Source organism: Medicago truncatula, chromosome 3 (assembly GCF_003473485.1).
Source record: "Medicago truncatula cultivar Jemalong A17 chromosome 3, MtrunA17r5.0-ANR, whole genome shotgun sequence".
Taxonomy (NCBI): Eukaryota; Viridiplantae; Streptophyta; class Magnoliopsida; order Fabales; family Fabaceae; genus Medicago; species Medicago truncatula.
In genome coordinates this window covers 33,775,418-33,799,801 of record NC_053044.1, presented here as the reverse complement: position 1 = coordinate 33,799,801, position 24,384 = coordinate 33,775,418, and the positions used below count along the sequence as shown (strand labels likewise).

General features: G+C 33.4%; 2 protein-coding genes across 2 annotated transcripts; both read right to left on the bottom strand.

Annotated features, from left to right (window-relative positions):
* Positions 1 to 16: 16 nt before the first annotated feature.
* On the bottom strand, positions 17 to 17,004 carry LOC25489280 (protease Do-like 7). Its single transcript, XM_013605191.3, has 24 exons — positions 16,406 to 17,004; positions 16,236 to 16,306; positions 15,131 to 15,265; positions 14,528 to 14,586; positions 14,394 to 14,430; positions 13,895 to 14,020; positions 13,677 to 13,766; positions 12,837 to 12,902; positions 12,678 to 12,734; positions 12,526 to 12,591; positions 11,683 to 11,790; positions 10,718 to 10,798; positions 10,008 to 10,057; positions 9,461 to 9,626; positions 7,824 to 8,330; positions 7,505 to 7,687; positions 7,309 to 7,414; positions 6,557 to 6,727; positions 6,395 to 6,474; positions 4,267 to 4,494; positions 2,580 to 2,795; positions 2,298 to 2,455; positions 969 to 1,080; positions 17 to 541 (listed from the first exon to the last, which is right to left on the bottom strand). Exons 1-24 carry the CDS (start codon positions 16,689 to 16,691, stop codon positions 365 to 367), a joined length of 3,336 nt encoding a protein of 1,111 aa, XP_013460645.1. The 5' UTR covers positions 16,692 to 17,004; the 3' UTR covers positions 17 to 364.
* Positions 17,005 to 17,739: 735 nt separating this feature from the next.
* On the bottom strand, positions 17,740 to 21,788 carry LOC25489279 (U-box domain-containing protein 4). Its single transcript, XM_013605190.3, has 2 exons — positions 21,224 to 21,788; positions 17,740 to 18,861 (listed from the first exon to the last, which is right to left on the bottom strand). Exons 1-2 carry the CDS (start codon positions 21,556 to 21,558, stop codon positions 18,009 to 18,011), a joined length of 1,188 nt encoding a protein of 395 aa, XP_013460644.1. The 5' UTR covers positions 21,559 to 21,788; the 3' UTR covers positions 17,740 to 18,008.
* Between the last annotated feature and the right edge of the window lie 2,596 nt (positions 21,789 to 24,384).

Genomic DNA, 24,384 nt, shown 5'->3' with positions numbered 1-24,384 from the left:
TTCTTTTTAATCCATGTTAAAAAAAAAATATTATAATTGTTCATTTTATTTTTTTCTTAATTATAGAAGCTTTCAGGTATATGATATAATTAACCAATGGGTTAAATAATGTTGCACATAATACAAATAACACATTGCCAGCCTGAATCAAATGCTTCATAACTTGTCATGTGTCAATCATGGCAATGCAATGAATATCTTTGTACGAAGAGCATCAAATCTAGAGCAAAGCAGCACTGCCAAATCGTGTCTGAAAAGCTTTTAAGATTTTTGTTTGCTAAACCTGGAAGACGCTTTGAGATTTGTGTTTGTTCCTTTGCTGCTGCATACGTAGGGATGTATATCCATACTATACTCTGCTCATTCATACAGAACTGCGGTTTAAAGCCTTGATTACATTACGATGCCAAATTCCAGTGTCTGGATTAAACCTCAATTCCCATGTAGGCCAGTAATGTAAATCTTGCTTCAATGTTAGGACTCGTGGCTTCCCGTTGAGGTGAACTGTCCTTATCCGAACAAATTCTCCATGCTCTAGTTCCTGCCAACATTCGTGAAATAATTATAATACATTCATTAAACAGTAGAAGTATTAAATCATGAGAACAATTACAATATTTCATGAAATATACAAATTTCCCAGTCTCAAAAACAGCTTATGGCAAAAAAAGTCCTCAAACACTTTGAGCCAAGTCAGATCATCAACCAGGCTTACAAACAAATTCCATAAATGATTTTTGCTCATAAGTAGTAACACAGCTAAGTTAAGCGTGTAAAGATTCAATCATATACCACAGAACCCTTGCCACATATGGACCCATGTACATATGCCATTCAGTGTAGTGTATTCAAAATTACCGCCGATAATACCCACACACACACACACACATATATATTCCATCTAGGAAAAAAGAAAGGAAACTCTGCATGTAAGTGTAAGTTGCATCCATGCATAATAAATACCGTACCTTTGTCACATTAACAAAAGAATCTATATCTGGAGTTGGTTTTCCATTAATTTCAACTATCCACTGAAGAGCATACAGACCATATCTATGTACTGGACTCCCATGACACCACCTGTGAATTTGAGTTGACAAATTTTGTTAGCTTATACTTGGTCAGAAGAGCATGCAAGCAAAATGCTGGTGCAAGTTCAAGAATAAACAAAATGTATTACGTCTATATTTTTTTTATTAAAAAAGTATTTACATGATAAAAAGATTACAAAACATTTCCAATTGATTACATATCTTTCTATCTACTGTCCACCATAATTCAACATAAAAACAATCAGAAAGGAACAATTTAAAAATAATATTGTAAGTTATACTCCCTCCGTTTCAAAATGAATGTCGTTTAAGGCTGTTACACACATATTAAGAAATGCATTAATTAAGAGAAAGAGAGATGTTATTTTACCAAATTATCCTAATCAACTATTGGTTTGTTTTTCATTAAAGAAAAAATAATACTTTTGAAAGTAGTGTATATAGTATTAATTGAAGGGTATAATTCAAAAGAAAAAGTTATTCTTGCATTGGAAACGGAAAGTGACATTCATTTTGAAACAATTTTTTTTGGCTAAAACGACGCTCATTTGAAACGGAGTAATTTTTTGAAGTGAGGGATGTCGTGATTCTGGATTCCAAAGGTGAAGACTGAAACAAAAAACATGATATGATTATACCACAAAGCTATATATTAGGTACCGGGTTTGAGCCTAAGCCCAACTATTTAACAAAGGCCTAATTTGGATTGGATCTGGCTTCTCTCATTTCAAATAATGTATATCTTCTCCATCCTCTCTTAACTTCTCTCTTACATCCATCATTCTCTCTATCTCTCTCTCTAACACCCTTTTGGGCTCGAGAGGAAGGAGAGGATTCAAAGTCCAAAGACATTTGAATTAGGCTTGTAGGAGCTTCTCAATTAAAATAAGTTATCAGTTTTTCTCTTAGCAAAAACTATGTATGAGATTATAGATGCTTATCAAGAAGTCAAATGAGATAATTACTGAAAAAGATTAGATAGAGCTGACTTCAACTTATACGAAGAGATATTATTTCAAAAACTCAGTATTTGCATGATTTTTAATATTTCTTTTTCTATAAGTGCTTCTTTGAGAACTTTATCAATCTGACTCATAGTCTAAGTGAGCATGCTAATGACAACAACAGAAAGCCCTCATACAAATTTACTTGCAACATGAACATCCAACCATGCTGCTATTAATCAATCAGCACATTACGCTTTTTGAGAATTAAAAGTTTACATGCACAAAGATAAAACCGTACCTTGCCACATATACACCATGACCCTCTTCAGGAAGAAATCCAAGAGCACGCACCGCTGAATGTGGATCTTGAACTACACAACCACACCAATTAATTGTACGAGTTGTGCCATTTCCATCCCTAACATCTGTTCCCACAAGAAGTTCAACCTCTCGTCCCTAGACACAACCACACAGGTCAATCATAAAGTTATAACTGATATGCCTCAATATATAATACAAAAGTTCATTCAGCAAGATCTACAAACTCTAAATCAAAGGAGGGCAAATATTTTCAACATACCTGCCGAAAAATAGTCATCTGAAGCTTGCCATCATTGGTATCCGATTTATCTAAGGCTTGGCAAGCATTTTCAATGTCATGAAAGCATGTGACAGGTTCTTTATTGATTGCTAAAACCATGTCCCCTTGCTCCAAAAGATTCTCAGCCTTTGATCCAGCCAAACAACCTTTAACACGTAAAACCTGTCGTCTTATTGGGTCTTTCTTGACAAACGCCTGCAATAATTTTACCCAAAACCATTAATAACAACTCTTGATAATGGAAGTACCAAAGCTAGTTCTTTCAAGTGAAAGAAGGATACAGAATCTAAGAGTAACTAAAAATAACAGAATTTTATTGAAAGGACAGCTAAATAACAGATTAACAAGAGATGTAATAATTAATTTTGGACCTTCGTAAGAATCAATATATAGAGACGGCAGCGCATAGTTGGTTATAAAAGATTTATTGAGTGTGGTTATTTGGGTGGAAGAGCACCAAGCTCTCGAAATGTGGTAGAAAGGTGACTTTGCATTCCCTATTTCGTGTGTAATAATTCTGTTCTGTAACAGTGTCTATGTATGAATTCCATCTCTGTTTAAGAGCAATTCTCCAAGGATTTATCAATAAAATTCAGTTGTTTTTCAGTATAATTAATTATTATTGGTACCAATTATCCAAGGATTTAACAAAATGCTTCTTTTCCCATGTGGCTGCTCCTGCTCCACTTTCGTGACTTCATTCTTGCTTCTATCTTCTGACTCTCCTTTCGAGATTCCAAGCCCTCCCAATTGTTGCTCATTATCTTTAGGAACTTCTTCCCTCAATACCACAAGTTATTGACTCCTCTAATTTAGAATGTTGAACACAGTCCCAAACTTCAGGCAGGAATATCTTGAGAATGGCCTTTGAAAAATTCCACCAGGAAGCATTTGGACAGCACACCTTCCAGGAAACACACCAACTAAGAGCCTCTAGCCTCAATGCAAATGCAACAACCCACCATAGCTTCATCTCTTCATGCATTCTTCTTCCCTCAAAATATCGCTCCGCCTATACCAGCCACCAGTAGGCTTCCCTTCCACCAAATCCTGGAATCAACTCGGCAGCCATCTTCCAGCCAAAAATTCTTGCACAATTCCTAAATTCCCTCAAGTTAAAACAACTTTGTTACCAATTGATAGAAACCAACTGGTATCGTAGAAAATGAGGAACGCCTCCCTGGATTACAAAACAGTGGCAGGGCTGTGGATCCTAAATCCTATCTGGAACCAATGTAGAGATGATCCAAAGACAACATAGTTCAGACAGTCCACGTGATTTTCTAAACAAAACGGAAAATTGCAATCTAAGCAATCCACAAAGGTAATTATTATCATGAATAGCAATGCTTTTCATATAGTGAACTAAAAGGGCTTTTATATCAACCATCCAAGGAAGAGAAGTATTTTTCTACATTTGAGGCATGTTACAGTGATGCATTCGATTAAAATGGCAAGCTAGGATCATTAAGGATACATATTAATATTTTCTGCTGTTTCAAAGGAGACATTCCCTATGACTGTTGGAGGCATCTTCGGGATGGTTATAAAAAAATAAAATAAAATAAAAGAGAGGCATCTTCAGGATTTTGCCGAATCTTTGAAAGTAAATATTACACATGGAAGAAAAGCAAAAACTCAAACCATAAAGAAACATTCATCATACCTGAATCCAAGCATCACTTAATCCAAAACTGCGAGCCTTTGAAAGTAATGTTGGATAAAGTTCAACTTCTAATATTCTCAGAAGTGGCATAGGCCTTTTGACACCATTTATGAGAAGAGGTGTCCCATTTGCACCAGATATGATCTTGTCCAGAACCTCGCTTATTGCATAAATTGGAATCCCCCTCACGAATTGATGATCTTCTGATGTACTGCCACTGAATTTCAGCTGGAACAGGGAAATTCATTCAAATCAATAAATAAAAATTGACATCAAAATGAACTCTTTTGCAAAATTGAATAAAGAAACTGTTAAAATATAGGTCTTGTGAAATATTATTGCTTCCTTTTCACTGTTGAATATTTTGAAGTTTGTTCAAGAAATATTCTGAAATTAGTTCAAGGCTTTATTTATGCAGCGGCCTCAGGCTAAGGCGGGTGGGCAAGTTACATGTTTGTGTACATAAGATTAAAATTAGGATTGAAAATTAATGAATCATGATCATTTGATAATTGGAAGAAAAACAGATAATGAAATCATAATAGAAAGACCACACCACATAGGAGGACGCGATAATACAATGACAACATCACAGTAAGAAAATGCATATTTTTCATTCCCTTCTTTAATTAATTAAAGAGATACAGTCAATAAGAATAATATATTAATATTATAATTATATTCTTTGTTCATCCAGAGTTTCAATTATGCCTACAATGTGATATGAAAATAATTGGTCATCTTATTTACCATATTCTCTACCAAACACCACCAAGACAAGATTATAATATTTCCATTCCTCTATGTTTTTTCCCTCCATTTTTTCACCTTTTTTTGCTTTCCACCCTTCCACTCAAGCACATTTAGGCAGTAGAAGAATGCTACAGACATCCCCGAGTTTATTTGGTAGAAATTTTGCTAAAATAATGTGCGATTCTTGTTAATCCTTATATGGATGGGTGGTCCCTAGTCCTTAGCAGTTAGCACTTTAAATAGTCCAACAACCACACTGAATTCTGCCAAATTTCAGGCAATTTTATTTCAGCTGTGTAACATGACTCAATCACATGAATTTTATCTTATTGATACACTTAATTGAAGTGCCTAATTAAAAAGGTTATATACATCATTACTGTATTATTTAACTTCTAAGTTTTGTGATTCACTTTCATAAATCCATAATACTTTTTTTTGAAGAAGCTAAACTAACCCCCTCAAATTGGCACCAAAGAGAATCGAACCTGAGACCTTGAGGAGGAGCACACTCCCAGATCCCAAGCCTATACCACTAGGCCAACCCAGGTGGGTTTAAATCCATAATACTTAAAAACAGTTTAAGTTCTTTCTTGATTAATATTAGAAAATAAAATGGAACAATGGCTTATAGACTTCAAGGACCAACCCACCATCAGGTAGCCTTTTGAAGTACGAGTAAATATTGTCTCGTCTCGTCTTTTCCCAGTTTTCATCTTTCTTCTCTTTTTCTTCTACGAAGATACAACTGTTTCAAGTTAGGCTTTCTTATTTATACGAATGAGAAGACCGAAAACTATCATAGAATAGGTTCATTGTTTAAAGTCTCTCTAAGGGAATTTTAATCATTATGGTATCATATATTGACAAAGTCTGCTTATTCATTAGGTTTGGTCTATATAATGGTCGAGTTCAATTCCAACTGGCGGTCGATCATTAGAAAGTCATGAAGTAAACACAATCCCTTACCGTGGCTTGTGGCATGTCCTGACCTTGATTAAAATGGGGTAATGCAATTTCATACAAACCTTCTATTCTGCTAATAAGACCTCAAGAGTAGTTCTTACTAAAATTTGGGGGATAGGGGGTGTTTAAATACCTAAGCTCACCCAGATCTGGTGTTGATTTATTTAAGAATGAAAAAAGAGACGGTAAGTTTGAATTTTCTACGGTATAGTCAAAAAGGTGCTCATATTATGCTTAAGAAAGAACTCACCCAAGAGAAATAGATATATGGAAAAGGCTTACATTTCAATGTTTCCAAGAAATAATTTTTATCACCCAATTTACGTTAGTGTTTTTTCTTAATCTTGGGTCCAATGAAAAATGTCAAGATCAATCCTGGTAAGCAAGCAAGAGAATAACTGGTAAGAACCTGAGTAGAGAAGCTTCCCCATAAAGCTTGGACCCTTCCTTGTTCATCTGTTAGCACACCCGAAAATGAACTACCAAAATCTGTATTCAAATACATGAAGAGTAAGACATTTATCTAAATGTGTATAATGTTGGTTAAAAAAATGAAAACATCCAAATTTACCAGTATCAAGCTCAATAACTTCCATATTGGTCGCTCTGTAACGTGGGGAGTCTGCAGATCCTATATTTAAAGCAGCGCAAGGATTGGTAACAACTGATTTCCTAGAGGTTGCTTGAAGGCTTCTACTTAAGCCCACAAGGTAAACAGAATCTCCTCGACGTAATGCCGGCTCTGAACAAAAAAATGTACCGAAAATTCGACAAAATAGATAAATTAAAAAGTCATCATGAAAGCGCATATGTTCACAAATCTCTTCCTTCCCACATCATCTACATTTAAAATACATATATACTAGTTCAAACTTCAGATAAATCACACTTTACGTTTAAAAGTCCCTCCGTCTCTTGTTAAAATTAATTAATCATTTACCAGAAGAAGCAATCAACTTCAACACAAAATGTAAAACTATCAAGTATCTAACTGCAAAGATACATTGTAATAAGTTCACAAAAAAGTTAATTATATCCACTTTTATCATGCTACCTTCATTGGTAAGACCAGTTTGACTTGACGTAAAGAGGATTAAAGAAATCAGACTTTGAAGTATCAGGAAATCATTTTTATTACTAATCCCAATTTATTTATTTTTGAGTCCCACGGAGTAGCCAGTTTAGCTTTTCTCAATTCAGTCAAAGTATAGGTAGTAATACTTATGAATTGCTGAGAATGAAACATGTTTCATCATCAAAAGTGGATCAGGTAAAGCCACGTATAAACAGTCTAAATTTAAGAAACGGCATGGGCAAACCCACCTGGAAGTAACTCTGCAGCACGAACGACTGAAGCACCAACAGGTCCCAAAGCAGATGGATCATATGATACGAGAGCATAATTGTGAACAGGATGGAGAAATACCACCTGCCATGAAGAAAAAAGACACCAAGCTAAGGAAAGTCTGTCCTCTTGTTTATTCATTTCATAGTGACAAATTATTTAAGAAAGATTTACCTCTCCAGGAATTTCAACTGGGAAAGCAGCAAAAGATAGCAACACATCAGAGGAAGATACTGCAACAGTGTTCTTGTCAACTGCAACTAATCCCATATCTTGAGTGTGATATATTATGACACCAGTTCCAAAAAAATGTTGTGAATGAACACCATCAAGCATACAAGATGGAGGAACGTGAACCTGTAAACAGGAGTCATTAAGAACCATGGGATAACCAGAACGGAATTGCCAAGAGGAATGGATACAGACATTGAAATGCTACAGTAGAACGTATGCCAAGTCAATGATCAGAATTGTGATAAATTTCAAAAACTACCTCAAACATCACAAGAGTAGACTCAATCACGCGTTCAGTGACTGATGCATTTGCTGTGGCAGCAGTTGCACCTTGATAGTCCATTAACCCATTATCCGGTAAGGCACTTGATTTTTCTAGCTTGGTTTCCTCAGGTTCATTTAAGGAAATATCAGCAACACTTCCATCAGCTGATAAATCATCAACTCTCCGTTTCTTGACTATCCCATCAGATCCATTGTCGTGAGATACACACTCTAAAGGATCTTCAGAATTAGTTTCCATGCTAGTGACACCATCGGCCAACTCCTGATGGTTACTTTCACACACATCTCCCCCACGAGCATGCTCACCAGTCAAAGAACTTGGACGACTGGCCAGATTTCCAACATCTTTATCCCCAGATGATAAGTAAGGGGAATCAGGCTGAAAAGCAGGCTTAGCAATCCAGAGGCCAGTACTGTCGTCCCGAGTGTAAATCCGGGGAGGTGCATACCATTCATGGCGATCAACCGTCACCAACACCGACTGCAGCCATCAAAAAGTTCATGAAACAAAATTAGAAATGGCTTATAACTTTGAGATCTCAGTTGTCCACGCTGCTTGGATCATGAAAATTATTGTGTCAGAAAGCTAATCTAACATTAGAATGCGTACTAAATTTTAAGTTCAATCATCCATAAAAACATGTTAGATCAAATCGATGTTGAACATACACTAAGAAACATTATTTTATGTTAACACCGCTGTAGAGTTTGAACAGATCTACATCATTAAGTAGATTTCTTTATAAAGAATTTTGTTTGATAAAATTCGATATCTTACAGAGCAAAATAAATGGATAGATAGATGAGTAAGAATATGAACTGTAAAAAAATTCTCTGAAATAGTTAAAATATAATAAAATATCTTTGATATCTATACCATTATATAATGACTCCAAAGTTAACTATCATTAATAACCAACTTTGGTCAAACATTTTTCAAGACAAATTTAACTTTTAACAACTCAATTTAACTTTTTCAACTTTTACATACAAATTTTAGTCAATCTTTTTCTAAATAAATTTTTCCCTAAAAATATAATCTTTTTTTAATTAAAATTTGAAATTGAAAAATATAACATGAATATCTTAACTTAAATTTAGATACTTTTATAATATAGATAATATAACATTAAAATAAACGAATAAAATTAAAGTTGATATAATAAAAATTAGAAAAGGCTCATAGACGGACATGTTAGAGCCCATCTTTCCGCTAGCTATGATAAAGCATCTTAGTTTATCTCCTAAAACTAGTTAGTAGTTTCTAATATTTGGGTATCTTAGATTAACTTCTAGTATTAGTATCCATATGACATGGTTGTTATTATGATTTGTTTCCTGATTTCCCTATTTATGTAGGATTACGAATCTATGAATCCACTATAAATAGAGGTTAATGTTTAGTCTTTTATCAAGTTACTATCAAGTTATTACCGCTAATATTCAACCTCTTATTATTTCTCTTACTTATATCGAAAATCCAGAACTTCAAATGAACCACTTGGACATGATTTAAAAAGGCTAAGAAACTCTAAGTTATCCTACAACAACGGGAATTTACTAGTATCTACAAATATACATTTATTTATATCATATAACTTGATTGCATACCTTTCTCCGATGACGATCCACGTAGCTTATATACTCCAATGGTACTCGAGCACCCCTTGATAGCTTAGAAATAACCGATATTAGTTCCTCAAGGCAAGATATCTCTTCACCAGCAAATTTCTTAATTATTGCATGGCGAGGAACTCCTGCTTTAAAGAGCATATATCTGCAAAAGGTATTAGCATCACATGGTCAACAAATCACATGATGTATACCAAAATGTAAAATAAACATCACAGATATCTTCTTCTCCTTCCTGCAATGACCCTTGTGCATGACTATCAAGTGATGCTAGACTCAAAATTATTGGCAAATTTGTCAAGTGACCAACAACGGTAAGTATTTAAATTTAATAATTTATGAATACATTAAGAAATAACTCTTACCAGAGCATCACTAAGTCACTACGAATTAACAATTCCACTAACCCAGTACTAGTTATAATTTAAAAAGTGTAACATACAAATACAAACAAATATCCAATTTTGTGTCAAATGGAATTATCTGTTAAATATGGAAGAATCAATGTTTATCTAGGTGTACATACCCTGGTTCTGTCACATAAACAAGACCACAGTGAAATCGGAAGTTTCTGGCCTGCATTAAAGTGGTAAACATGACTATAATGAGAAAGGTAGGTAAATATTAGAAGAGCAACAGAAGCAACTTGGGGAGGACTGAGTAACATATCCGGTGTTCGAGTGAGAAAAACATGTCAGTTGTTGTACAACACCATAACAAAGTTACAAGTCCAGATAACTATGATGCAGAAGTAACCACAAGAAAAAACAAGCTGGCACCCTATTTCATATGTATGAAATGGAAAATTGACCATTTATGGGAAACAGTAATTTAACAGAAGGCATTTGAAAAAGGGCAATAGCGATGTGACATTTGTCCCTAATTATAAGACTCTTATACTTTTTCTCTGTCCCTTAATATAAGACTCTTTTCAAAATTCCACGTGGATTAACGATTTGATTTCTTAACAAAAATGCCCCTATTTAATTTACCATTAAAAAACGTAAGTTTTTTTTCTCTCTCTTATGATATCAAATAATACACATAAACTACTTTTCTTAATACTTGTGAACTTTGTTGTGGGTCTTATGACAAGGGACAGAGGAACTATTATTCAAGACAAGTTATTTCATTTGAATAGCCAAACGCAGGCAAAAGCAAAATCATATTCAACTTCTTTTTTCAGAGAAGATTATAAAATACAAAAAACATTATAAATATAATAATATTGCTAACCTGCTGATATGAAAGAGGTTGGATTACTGCTCCACTAACTTGTAAGAAATAATTGGGAGTTATTGAGTGCAAATCTTGCACCTGAGATGAACATTTAGAAAAATTGGCACAACGTTAAACAATAATTTTATTTATATTATTCAAGCTGACAGTTAAATCACAAGCCAAGTTCACAGTGGCAACTAAGAACCTAGTTTTATACTTTATCAATTTCTTACAATACAGTATTGATTCTCATGTAAATATTTCCCTATTTCATGGGTGGCACAGTGAGGGGCGTTAGGATCGATTGCTTGTTTGAGTTGAGTACGCCATATCACCATGTGATGGTTGATCAAGTGACATGTCATGTCAAAGCCCAAAAACAAAATCATCACACATTTGGTTACACCAGATTAAAGGATAACAAGCTTCATAAAGTTACATGCCAGTTCAGCACTTCCAATAAAATTGTCGAAACAATATCATTCTCAATGCTTCTATCAAGTATTTTAAATATATTACCTTTTTAATGGAATTAAATTTTATTACTAGGCTATATATTATAGGGAACTTAGACACCCTTCAAATATTGTACACCCCATTTATTTAATACGTTCTAAATCGCAACTTTGATAACTTCGATCATTCTAGTCTACTACTCTAACTGTATTTTCAGAGCTTCTCAGGCTAAAAAAATTAATAAAATTGGCGAGTGTAAGAACTACAAAGTACGATTATAGTGACACTTTTAATTTATTTTTGTAATTTTATGAGGTTGGGAATTTTATTTTATTTTGGGGGGGGGGGGGGCCTTCAGAAAGGGTGGAAGTGGAATCACCGATTCCCATAGAAAATATAAAGAGTTTGGTGTGTCAAACGATACTACAACAACAACCAAGCCTTATCACATTAAGTGGGGTCGGCTGCACTAATGTCAAACGGTACTTATAAAACATATATCCAAGCCATAATAAAACTCTCACCAAAAGAGTTAAACTCTTTGATGTGCCTCCCCTTTCAATTTGTAATTCAATATTTGAGTTTACACTGTCATCAAGTATAGTCTCCAGTTTCAGGAATTGAGTAATGACCTGCAATAATGTCAGAGTTCAACAATAAGACCATCAGAACAAGAACCATGAAAACACCATTTTTTTTATAGCCTCAAGGAATGCATGAAAGTAACTGTTGAAACTAATCACCGAAGATTGGAAAAACTTCTAAATTTACACAATTATGAAAGTGTTTTTTTAGGAATTCTGGCAAACAATACTTTTCATAGTTGCTTTATTCAACAGATGGATAACAAAACAGACATATAAGATAACAAAAGAATAACAAATAACAGAATGTAATTCATATTGTTACTTTTCCAAAAACTAGTCTCCTTGTCATTGTACCTATATTAGGTACATCATAAGCAGCAGTTTGGGTGTGCGAAAGTACAATCACTTCCATCTCGATGAGTCGCTCCTACTAATTGAAAGTGATAAATATTCTAAAATCAATATTTTAACATAAAACTTATACTAAATAGTTCATATGCCTTTTCATATCATGTTACATTTACGGTTATTTCAATGGTTTATTTACCAACACTTCTAATTTAATTAGTTCAATTACAGCATTCAGCTTTTAGCTAATATTTAGTTGTTTAGCTTTCAGCAAACATACCAAGTAAATTTCTCAAACAAAGACAATACAACAACAAACACACATGAAACGTTGATAGAAAACTCAGAAATAATGCAAAGGATTTTTTGTCAAAAGAAAATGCAAAGAGTTTTTTTTGGAAGGGGACAGGATTTCCCATCCAACAAACTTACTTCACCATTGACGCGGACAAGTACATCACCCGGTTCTAAATGTTTATAGGCTGGACCACCTGGCACCTAAACAAATCAAGGATTAAAGCTGAAGAAATTGAAATGGTATTTATCTAAAGAAAAATTATAATTCGGCATAACAATTTGCTTACCACAGATTCCACAACAAGCATTCCAGTTTCACTGGCAGGAGAAGCATTCCGTACTACCTAAAAAAATCAAATAGAGCGTAAATGATGTAGGGCAAGGAACATTTAAAGGAAATTGTCATTTGATAAATCTATAAAATGAAAACTAAAGACTAATACAACCTGCTCTGTCTCACTTCTGAGGCCAAGTCGGCGAGTCTCGTCAAACCCTTTATGGAGAAAAGTCAGCTGTATCATAATTTACACAGTTATTGCCCTATATCCAATTAAAAAACCAAGAAGAAGAAAAAAATTCTCTGCAATCATCTCATTCAATATGAAAAGAGAGAAATTGAGCACATAACATATTAAAGATGGAACAAATTAATAGCAAACAGCAAAACAGTACGCAAGATTTCATCCAGAAGTATTTGAAATCCCATAATAAACAAAATGGCAGTTCCGCAAAATATATAACATGTTGGTATCACTTTCTAGGTCTATAAATGTACACAAACAGCCAAATATGCCAATGCAGGCTCTTTCAGTCACATAGACACAATAAGTGCACTGAAGAAATTTAGCATTAGGGACATTTTGGAAAATATAAAGAAAAATGTATTACTCTTCAGTCCATTTTCACAAAAATAAACACATTTATGATAACAATTAACATTAAACCACCATTTTCTCTCAAAATAAATCTTAAAGCCACAAAATTATTTTTTCTTTCTTTATAACTTCCAATATCAATGATAAATAACTTTGAACATTTTACTATTAATTTTAGCGTATAAGAACTAATTTAAAAAGCCTTTTTTTATCGGCTTTAGTAATTTGTCCAAGATTTTTATTTTATCTTGTATTATTTTATAGTTTATAATAATAGGACTAAATTTATATGCTAGTTTTATAGTAATAGGGTTAAACCTATATGCCATTAACATATATGTTACATTTAATAGTAAATTACGAGAAAAACAATAAAGGAAGAACCTAAGAAGAAGAATTTCAAGGTCAAACCTGAAGAGTACCACGAGGTATAGAAACTGGCATCCATTTATCAACATAAGTTTCACTCCCCGTTTGAAGAAACCTTAATGCCCTCACAACCTGAAAAGTAAATCACAGCATTTAGTTATTCACTTCTTCCAATTGAATAAGTTACTCCCAGTCATGCTTCTCCTTCGTTAATACATGAAGTGTCAGACAAGTTCAGCAAAAAAATATCAAGAGCTCACTCTTTCCAAAGGTAAAAAGAACGCTGATGCACTTGTTGTCTTGCTCCCGGCATTCAGGCCAACTGCCCTGCCTTGCCAATCTATAACTGGGGACCCACTTGATCCTCCTTTGGTCCCAGATGCTGCCTGTAACAAATATCAATAAGCATATGGTTAAAATAGAGTAATGGCAACTGCTAATTCGCTACAAACTTATTATAAACTTGGTTTTATTTATCCCATGAAGCTAATTTTTTTAGCCTAACAATTTTAGTAAGGACGCCCCTTCTGTTTAACCTGCCATATTTAAAATTAATAAAGAAAAAACAACTAAAGAGCCTTTAATTTGGCATTGGACAAATTATAAGGATACTTAAACATACTTAAATACTTCAAATACAACCACACAATGTTAAAAATTAAAATTAGAAGGAAAGAGAAAATAACAAACAAACTCATAGTTTGAGATTTTGGAAGAAAAAAAATGTGAATAAATTTATAAGCATTTATTCCCACTTACTTGCATATAGAATGTGTTGAAGTCATTATACCCATCTCTGCATCAATAAATAGTTTAACAATCAAAATTCAACCTGCTCTGAAAGGAGTCATATCATACACAAAAAAAAAAGTGACAGTTATTTCACACCATACTTCTTATAGTGAGGAGCATCCCTATCCAAACGAGCAAGAGTACCAGCCAAAATTGAAACCTGGAAGTAAAATCCAAAATGATTGTACAGCATTATCAGGATGAAAGAAAACAGGGTAATAGTAGAAGTCCTTGTCCCTCTACATCAATAAAGAGAAAGTGATAATGATAAAAAAAAAAAAAAAAAAAACTTAACCATGAAAGCATATCAATTTGATCTACCAACATTAAGAAAAATAACATTTGATACGTCACTTGATTTTACAAACCAAAGTACGAGAACACTTGCAGAAGACAGCAAATGAATGTAGCCATTCAAAATTGACGATGATGAGAAACAAACAAAAAACTCAAAATATTGCAGAAGTCAACACTAACTTAAAGCTTCCATCTACAACTATCAAATGCTCCAGAACTAAACTCAGGTACCAATGTTCCAACAAGAATCAATTAAGACCAAGAAAATATGCAAGAGTGCAACAGGAAAGAGAAAGCAATTGCTATTTAATGAAACGTGTTTATCTAAATGATCTAAACCAAAAATCAATGAAAATGAAACCAGAGACAAAATCAGAGATGTGAATAGTCATTGATTTTTTTTATACCTTCTCACCACTATCATTTCCAACAACTCTGATTTCTAATCCAACACTAGCAGCTTCAGGGGCAAGAGGTATCTCTTCATAACTTAGAAATTGTATAGCACTAGGATCATACCGAAAAAACCCAAAATCATGTACCTGCAGAAGTGTATCAATAGCCACAAAGAAAAAGAGGAACGATAATTAATTTTCAGCAAAAACTAATTATTCAAATAAATAATAATTTATAAAAAAAATCAATCTAAAAAGCAAAATAATTATTATCGAATTTAAATGTTTGTAAAAAATATAGTATGAGCAGGTCCACAATATGAATTTTCTAATCCAACACTATGTTTTGAAATATAGTATGTTTTTTTATATCGAATTAGTGAAATGTTTTGAAGTGAAATTTCTGCAAGTTACGCATTCCATATTTTGGTCATTTACACACCCAAAAGCAATTTTGACACAATATCCAAACAACATCTTTCATACAAATCACTTCTATTATGAAGGGATCCAAACATAATTCACTATACATTCAACTCACTTTTAATCAAAATCAATTCTCTACCCGTAAAACCAAACACAAACAGCAAATTATGTTTGGTTTCATTTTTTAAGTGGCCAAAATTGATTCTAGCATGTTACGTTGCTCTCGGGTAGAATTGATTTTGCCTCCAAAATTGACTCTATTTGAAGCTAGAAATTGGAGTTTTTTAATTCTAGAATTGGTTTTAACACTCAAATTTATTGTTCAACCCACTTTTACATAAATTTATTGAAGGCAGCATGAAATCATATAACTTCAACTCACTTTTAACCAGAATGAATTCACTCAAAATCAAATTTTATCAACACAGAACCAACATACAAGTTAGAATCAATTCTAGTGGTAAAGTCAAAATCAATTGTACTTCTCCAGAATCAATTGACTGCTCCAAAAGTGAAATCATCATATAAGAATACAGAATTTGATTTTGAATATCACAAGAATCTAACAAAAGAGAATCATTTTGTCATTTACAACTTAAACACGGAAAAAAGCATTATAAGAGGGAATTACTTATCACTCAATCAAAATATTACGTTAAGGATAAAAACATAAACAAAGTTGACTACTCACTGGATCTCTATATATCGGATGCACAGGAACTTCTTCACGATTCAAAAACATTGCTTCTGCAACAACAGGTCCTGCAAATTCAAAACAAAGCGTAAAAAAAAAAGTTAGAACAACGATGATCAACGCCGAATTGAAGAAAAACGAAAAATATCGCACGGTAGCGAGCTTACCAGGCTTAACGACGTGCCTATTAGTGAGAATGATACCACGGCGTTTATCAACGACAAAACCAGTAGCGGAGCTAGCGGAAGCGGATTCAGTGTCAAAAGCACGAGTAGATGTGATACGAAGAACGACGACGGCGGGAACTACTTTGCGGAGAGATTTTCGCCAGTCTTCGGCAGTTGCGGCGTTTTCCTGAAACGGTGGATCAATTTCCATGGATAAGTCGTCGGTTTTCACGGCGGCGATGGAGTCAATTCCGTCCGATCCTAACCGCTCCGATGGATCTTCCATTGAATGAGATTAGGGTTTAATTGAGTTAAGGATGTGAAGTGAAATGAAAGTAAACTCAGAAATGTGAAGTGTGAAGTGTGTGTTGTCAACTATGGAGTCCACGTCGAGTGATGAAGCGGCTTTTTAACTTTAATAAACGGGTGAAGTGTTTTTGCGGAAGGAAAAAAGATCGAGTCAGAGTGCAACACTGAGAATAAAGTATCAATTCCACTCGTGTGTTTCAATTATGATGCAATGATCTTCGTGCACAGGCCGATGCTATTGCTCCGCACGAGATGAGTGTCTAAACACAACACGGATTATGCATTAGTGATAAAAACATGAAAGTGCTCAATTATAAATATGTTAAGGTAAATTATGAATATCTTTTTTTCAACGAATTTTGTTAAAAAATATTTCTCGACCATTTAATGTTAAGGTGGTAGGTTAAAAAATGTTTAATACACGTATCAACGTTAGTTTTTTCAATGAGTGTCCTAATACGCAAGTGAGCTCTAGTTGGAAGATAAGTGAATTTGGAAATAACAACGTAACATTAAACGTCACATAAATATTTTTTAAATGAGTTTTATGAAAATAGGACAATGATGCAAATATTTTATAACTTAAAAGGACAAATTTATAATAAAGAAACTTAAAGCACTAACTTGTTATAATTATATAACTTAAAGGAGCTGATATTTTATCAAATGATAAAAAGTGATATACTAAAAATATGTCAAAATGATAAGGATGACATTAACTTGTCCTGTGTTTTGTTATATAAGTAGGGAAGTGTTAACGAGTGCATCGGGCACTCTTTAAGGGTCTTAAATGATAACTATTTATGCAAATTTGTATATTTAATGCATTGAAAATTGAATTACTTGACTTTTTTAAAGAATAATTTCTGAAAATGCTTAAGGAGTGCCCGTGACACTCATCAACAAAGAGCGTCCTAACATTTCTTTTCTTTTTTTACCAAAATTGTTTACAACAAACAAATATAGCACGCAATCCTAACCCTTAGAACTCACTCTTGCTGTCATTACAAAATGAAGAACAAGAATAACAGAACATAGAGCTTTTACTATTGTAAGCAATTTTATACAACAGTTTCTTTAAAAACCAACTACAAAACCATGTTTCTTAATGTCTTACAACTTAACTTATTGACATTTACCAGTCACTAGATACCTCCACAATGGCCTGGACTGGCATAATTCATAATGTATTATTCCCTTTTTACCCTTTTTTCTATAGAAATTTTATCTCACAAACCCCAAATGGAAAACAAAAAATAAGGAAAAAAGATACAACGTTTGCCAACTGCAACTATTACTTAAAAGAAACTTCAGAAGCACAGCCAGCTATAGGGAGATCACTTGGGGTGCATACGAGTGCCCTTTGCTGTAAATGCCTCAGACTTTGTTCCATGCTGACTTGAACCATCTCAGCTAGCATCTTCTTTGCTTTACCAGATTGATCATCCCCGTCAATCTGAGATATGATGTTGCATACTATATTCTCAAGAGTGTCCGGTTGGATTTCAGATCTTGGATAAGGAGATTCTCTTAGTAGTTGCAAAAGGGTGCGCGCTTTTGTTTGAGACTTCGGTGTTCCTTGAACAGTGAGCTCAAGTAGTCCTGGAATGACACCTTCTCTAAGAATCGGTTCCCTGTATTTACATCGATCGCTTTGGCACATTGTCAATAGTGTTCCAACAGCATGTTCCCTACTTTGGAGAGTGCCGTTTTCGAGAACCTCCACAACTGCAAGAATACCACCTTCCTCGGATGTCAATGCGGTTCTGCATTCATCATAATCCACCAAGGGTTCTATCAAAGCACAGCATTTTTCAGCTGTTTTTGAGGACTTTTTGCATGTTTTGAGGATATCAACTATGTAAGGGATTGGATTTGTTTCGAGAATAATGCTAAGATTATTAGGGTATGTTGATAAATTAGAGAGAGCCATTACTGCATCAGCTTTTGCCTGCGGGCTTCCGTCTCTAAGAATCTCGACAAGAAGGGGAATGGCGCCACAACCACTAATAATTGGTTTGTTGATTGAAGAGGCAGATAGTGTGAGCAAAGCTGCAGCTGCAGAAGCCTGCAGATTTAGATTTTCTGACTTGAGGAAACTAAGTATTGGTTCTAATGCTCCAGCCTCCACGATATTGATTTTATTTCTGCAAGATAAGACCAATTATGAATATGATTGAATTATGACAAAATTATCTAGCAAAAAGTTAATCAATACTGTGGAATCTGAAATAAAGAGCAAAAAGGTACAACAAACAAGATAATCTTTTTAGTACAAGTTGCTATCAAGCCATAAAGCAAAATTAGATATACCAAACAAAAGAAATCAAAATCCAACTTTATTTTTTATTAAATAATTGGAGTTCATTCTCCAGTCTATAGCAATAAAAATCAATCACAAGCTAGAAGGTACCCAATAAGGCCTAAGATGCAAGAAACTAATCATGGTCGTGCTATAATGAGTAGTGAATAATTTTCTCTGTCTCAGCCCTTCGGTTATTAAGGGAAGGAGACCCTGGTGATCCGGAGTTTGGACGGAAGGGTAAGTAAAGTCTGGTTCTCCCAAGCGATTCTCTACTTAACAAGAGCTCGTTAATCACTTGTAAAATTTAATTCCCCTGGCTTAACACTCTTGTGATGGATAGATTGTACTACCATATATTTATTTCTTTGCTAAGCACAAGTTTTCATGGTGCTGGTTCATTTATTAATTCAATAACCATTTTGCGGTTGGACAAATATAAATTCTTACAACAACTCCCCTAGGACCCAAGAAAGGTGGGAAAGAGAGAGATGGAAACGTAAAAGAACTATGCTTTCTTTCTTCTCAAAAAGCATCTAAAATGACAATAATTATGTATTAAAACACAAGCCAAAACAAGAAATTTTAGGCCATGCTTGTTTTGCATGTAGGTAGTAGATGAGAGGGTAGGTAATTTGGAATGAATATCACTTCACAATTGGTTATCATAACAAAAATGTAGGGAGGTTGAAACTTAAAGTAGCCTGCAACACATTTACACCTCACAAATTTTGGTCACTCCCATAGCATGAAAGTGATTTTCCACCCTCTAGCTAGAAACCATGGGTGAAAATCAATACCTTACTTCTACCACACTCCGTCTTCTCACTTTTCCTTTATTTTTGAACAAGCATAGCCTCTTTTCTTTTTCTAAGGAACTTAGCCACATAATTTGCATAGACCAAGTGCTGAGAAATGGAAAATTACATATTTGAATCTGTGTCCCGATTTATTAAATGTCTCTGCAACCTTTTATCATTTGAGTTGTATAGTAGAAAAAAATACAAGGTGGTGGTTATATCACTATTTTGAAAGTGTAAAAAAAATTGAGATGAGAACAATTAGAACCTTAGGAAGGAGGTTACTTCAGAAAGAAGAAAAGCTTAAAAGGAAAAGAAACAAAAGGTAAAAAAGAAAGTCCACCAAGTGAACCAAAGAAAATCCACTATCCAATTGGATAAACTTTGAGAACAAAGAATCCAATTCTTTCTGATGTCATATTATGCATGCATCAAGTTAGGAAAAACAATTTGATCATCAATAAATCATATTAGTTGACATTCTAGCAGTCATAAGATGACATGGTCCTCACCATGAAAAATAAAAAATGAAAAATTTAACAGAAAAACACCAAATTTGATGGCTCATATTCTCTTTTAATATGAAAAATTCAATGAATCACAAAAATATGGTAATTACCAAAGTACCATATGTCAAAGATGGTTATTAAGTTATTAACCAACCCCCTAGACCCCTACCCATTATAAGAATGATAAATTATGAAAAACCAATAATAAAAAATAAAATAAAACTCAAATTTCTATATTTTCCTACCAACCAATGAGATCAAAAAGAAGAAAAAAGAAAAGAAAAGAAGGGACCCAACAAAGAACAGAATCCAAGAATAATTCTTATACAAATACATCAGTCAATGAAAATTCCAAGACCTTAAAGTATTAGTCCTCGTATATGCTACTTGTATACAAAGATCCAGAAAGGAATTGGCTATGCAACATTTATGCATATCTTATGATGCATTTTTAATTATACACATAAAAAATTAAATATTAAACAATTTTTTGTGTTTGAATTGATCCTCTTAGAATTCTTATGCAAAAGAGAATCCACACGTTATGCATAGGATAGGATACTTATTAAAATAACAAAATGAATTAATACATAATTAATAAAAAATTAAACTAAACAAAAATCAAATTAGCGTTTTATTTTAATTCTAACTTTAGATCGGATCTTCCGCAACATGGCTTCAAGGCATCACATGTGGCACAAATTCCAATAAATCAAGAGCACGTCAAACAACAAAATCTAAAATATTCTATAAAGAAAATCTAAAATAGAAATAAAAAAATTTATTTAACATGGCCACTAACCAATAATCTATGCAAAAAAAAAAAAATCCAATTATTTATTTTTTTTGGTAATTTTAATTTTTCTTAGAAATTTCTTGTGGAAAAAGATATGCTTACTTTTCATCTTTGACGGCGAGATTAAGCAAAGCAAGAAGAGCCGGTTCATGAGACTCAACCGAGTCGACTCGGAGCATAGAAACAAGCGTACCGACAGCTTCAGACAACTGACGCCGACACCTCTGAGATGTTTTCGTGAGTTTCCTTATATCACGTGCGGCTTGAAGCCGCAACTCCGGCACGCCGGATTTAAGAAGCTGAAGAGCACGACGGACGGCTAACGGCGTTTGCGGCTCTTCAGCTTCTAAAATAATTGTGTCGGTAGCTTGTCCTCCTTCCCATGAATAATTGGAGGAGGAGGAGGAACAGGAGGAAGGTGAATGAGGAGTGTCCATTGTGATGAGGTGAGAGAGAGTTCTAGAGAGAGAGAGAGATTTGAAGGTAGGGTGGAGGTTATTAGAGAGGCGTTAAGCAACAGTTATGATTGTTGATAACTTAACTTATAGGACAAATACATAAAGTCATATGGAGAGGGAGGGAGGGAGAGAGAAGGAGTGATGTGTAGAGAGAGAAAGAGCAGTTTGCGGTTGGTTTTGTTGGTGGTAGTTTGGTGAAAATTTTGGAATGAATCACCTTTCCTTTGTGAAATACTGCTGTAGATATTTTAGTTTAAAAAACAGTTTCAACATGTTAATATTTCGTGCTGTCTCTGCTTTATTTACTTGAGTATTGTTTTTCACACGTTTGGTTTGGCTGAGAAACACGAGTAATTTATTTAAATATTTTTCGGCAGTTAACCGTCGGAATTTTAAAAAACCTGCTAAATTTCGGCAGTTAACTGCCGATGAATTTCAAACCTGAAATTAAATAAGGAAATGCACCTAAATTTTTCTTTAATTAAATTTAATTCTTTACTACATGATTTTTTTTATAACGTTGTTGATTTCATTCATATAATTTTGTTGTCATAAATGAAGAAATATGAGATCCTAGAGTTACATATTCGATCACGTTTACAAATATAATTATTTGAAAGAGAGATGAATAATATCTAAAATATTATAAAGTAATAATGGGTTAGTCAAACTTATGAATAATGACAGACATCAATGAAATTAATTACAAATATAATTATTCTATCATTTATAATGTTTTTTGTTGTTGCATTTTTTTTATTGAACACGAGAATAGTATATGAAAATAAGAATGTTGTGTTGGATGAGTGGTAAGATTAAACGGAAATAAGACTACGAATGACACTGTTAGAGAGAGAGAGAGAGAGAGAGAGAGAGAGAGAGAGAGAGAGAGAGAGAGAGTAGCACATATACTAAAAAAGTTGGTAGAAAATAGGTTTAGATGGTTTGAGCATATTGTAGAGAGAAGACTTGTAGATGCCACCGTAAGAAGAGTAAATTAGATTAAGGAGAGTCGGGTCAAAAGAGGTAGAGGAAGACCTAGAAGAACTATAAGATAAACTATTAAAAAAGATTTATAGGTCAATGAGTTGGATCTAAGTATGATTTATGATAAAACACTATGGCAATTTGTTCTATGTAACCAACCTTACTTAGTGGGATAAAACTTGGTTGTTGTTATCGTAAGATTTGATTTAATTGTGCAATTCTAACCCATTTTTTACACAATATTTTGTAAGGTTTAGATTAAAGGTCACTTGGGTTGTTAGGTAAAAGTTACTCCCTTTCAATCTATAAATAGGTTTTTCTATTTTTTTTGTTAAGTACTTTTTTTTTTTCCAAGTTATATAGTGGTTATAGCTCAACATTTTAAACGTGCAAAAATTGAGTGTTTAAGGTTCGAATATAGTACGTTTTTTTAACAACCCTAAAAATGTCAGATTTTAAAAGGTTTTCATTTAATATTAGTTTTTCCCTTTTCTTTTATAATCAAACTAACACTTATTTTAAATATATTTTTATATTGTATCTCGCAAACCTCTTTTCTCTCTACAACAAGTCGACAGTAATTTTTTTCTCTATCTCTAAGTTCTTACTTCCATTTTTTGGGTGGTTTTTAGCATTTTTTGATCCAAATCACCTACTTCATCTTTTTCTCTCTATTTCATTCTTTTTTTCACATAGAACTATGTATGTCGTCTTGATTTCGTCGTTTAAGTGTAGAGTCGTGTTGTTCGTCGTCTTGCGCGATGTTGTTTGATTTTCCATCTTGTTGTAGTATTCATTTGATTCCTACTGAAAGACAAACTATTCAATCAATGATTTGAGAGTCAATGTTGCAAATTCGGATGCATGAGTATTTCGGTCACATTAACTTTATCATATTATTTGTAAGTGTTTTGCGTTATATGCTATTAACTTGGATGTCATGAGTTTATTTGCAGATTCATCTTTTATGTTTCGAGCGATGTCAAATGATGCGCTTTACCAATTTAAATGAATGAATATTGTTTTGCTTTCGTTAAAAAAATTGTTGTTAAACTTAGTTTTTCTTTACTAAAAATAAACGATATTCATTCAATCAAATTGATAGAATATATTGATACAATACAAATTCGCTAAAAACAAAAATGATGAATTTGCAAACAAGCTCACATCATTCAAGTTAATAGCATAAACAACAACTACATAAGCTTGCATATAAGAGTATATTCAAGTCACTTGAATATCTATGTCTCCGGATCTGCAACGTTGAAAACGGCCAAGTCAATTATTGAATATGCACTTAATCAAAACTGACTTATAATCTGAATCGAACAAACATGTGAACAAGACAGTAAAGAGAAACAACCGCGCAAAGACGAGGAACAAAATAACATCGTGCTAAGACGACGAAATCACGAAAGAAAAAATTAAATAAATATGAAAATCACTTATTTAAATACAAGGGAAGTTGATTTTACTACTAAATTTATTTTTTCATTAAAAGCAATTAAATATGAAACATATATTCTTCACCAAAAAAAATGTATGAAACATTTATTTTAAATCATCCCATAAATTTTTATTTTTTTTTGCCAATCACAAAAAAGTATTTTAAATTTTAAAATATCCCAAAAAGTTATTTTAAATTAATTCAAAACCAATTTATTCTACTTTATATAAAGTTTAAATCCCACCACCAAAAAAAAATATTTAAAGTTTAAATCATGATGTTCATCTATTCTTAAGTTTGGGCAAAGGTTTCATTGAATTTGTTTTATAAACTCTTGAGGAAATGTCCTACGTTTGGTCGGTGGTTCCTAA

Coding starts and splice junctions, on each gene's coding strand:
- LOC25489280 (XM_013605191.3), bottom strand. CDS start 16,691: ATGGAAGATCCATCGGAGCGGTTAGGATCGGACGGAATTGACTCCATC. Junction 7,688..7,823: donor CTACTCTTGTGATGTTTGAG/GTAGTTTTTGAA, acceptor TCCTGTTTACAG/GTTCACGTTCCTCCATCTTG. Junction 7,415..7,504: donor CAGTTGAAATTCCTGGAGAG/GTAAATCTTTCT, acceptor TCTTCATGGCAG/GTGGTATTTCTCCATCCTGT.
- LOC25489279 (XM_013605190.3), bottom strand. CDS start 21,558: ATGGACACTCCTCATTCACCTTCCTCCTGTTCCTCCTCCTCCTCCAAT. Junction 18,862..21,223: donor CTCGCCGTCAAAGATGAAAA/GTAAGCATATCT, acceptor CTTATCTTGCAG/AAATAAAATCAATATCGTGG.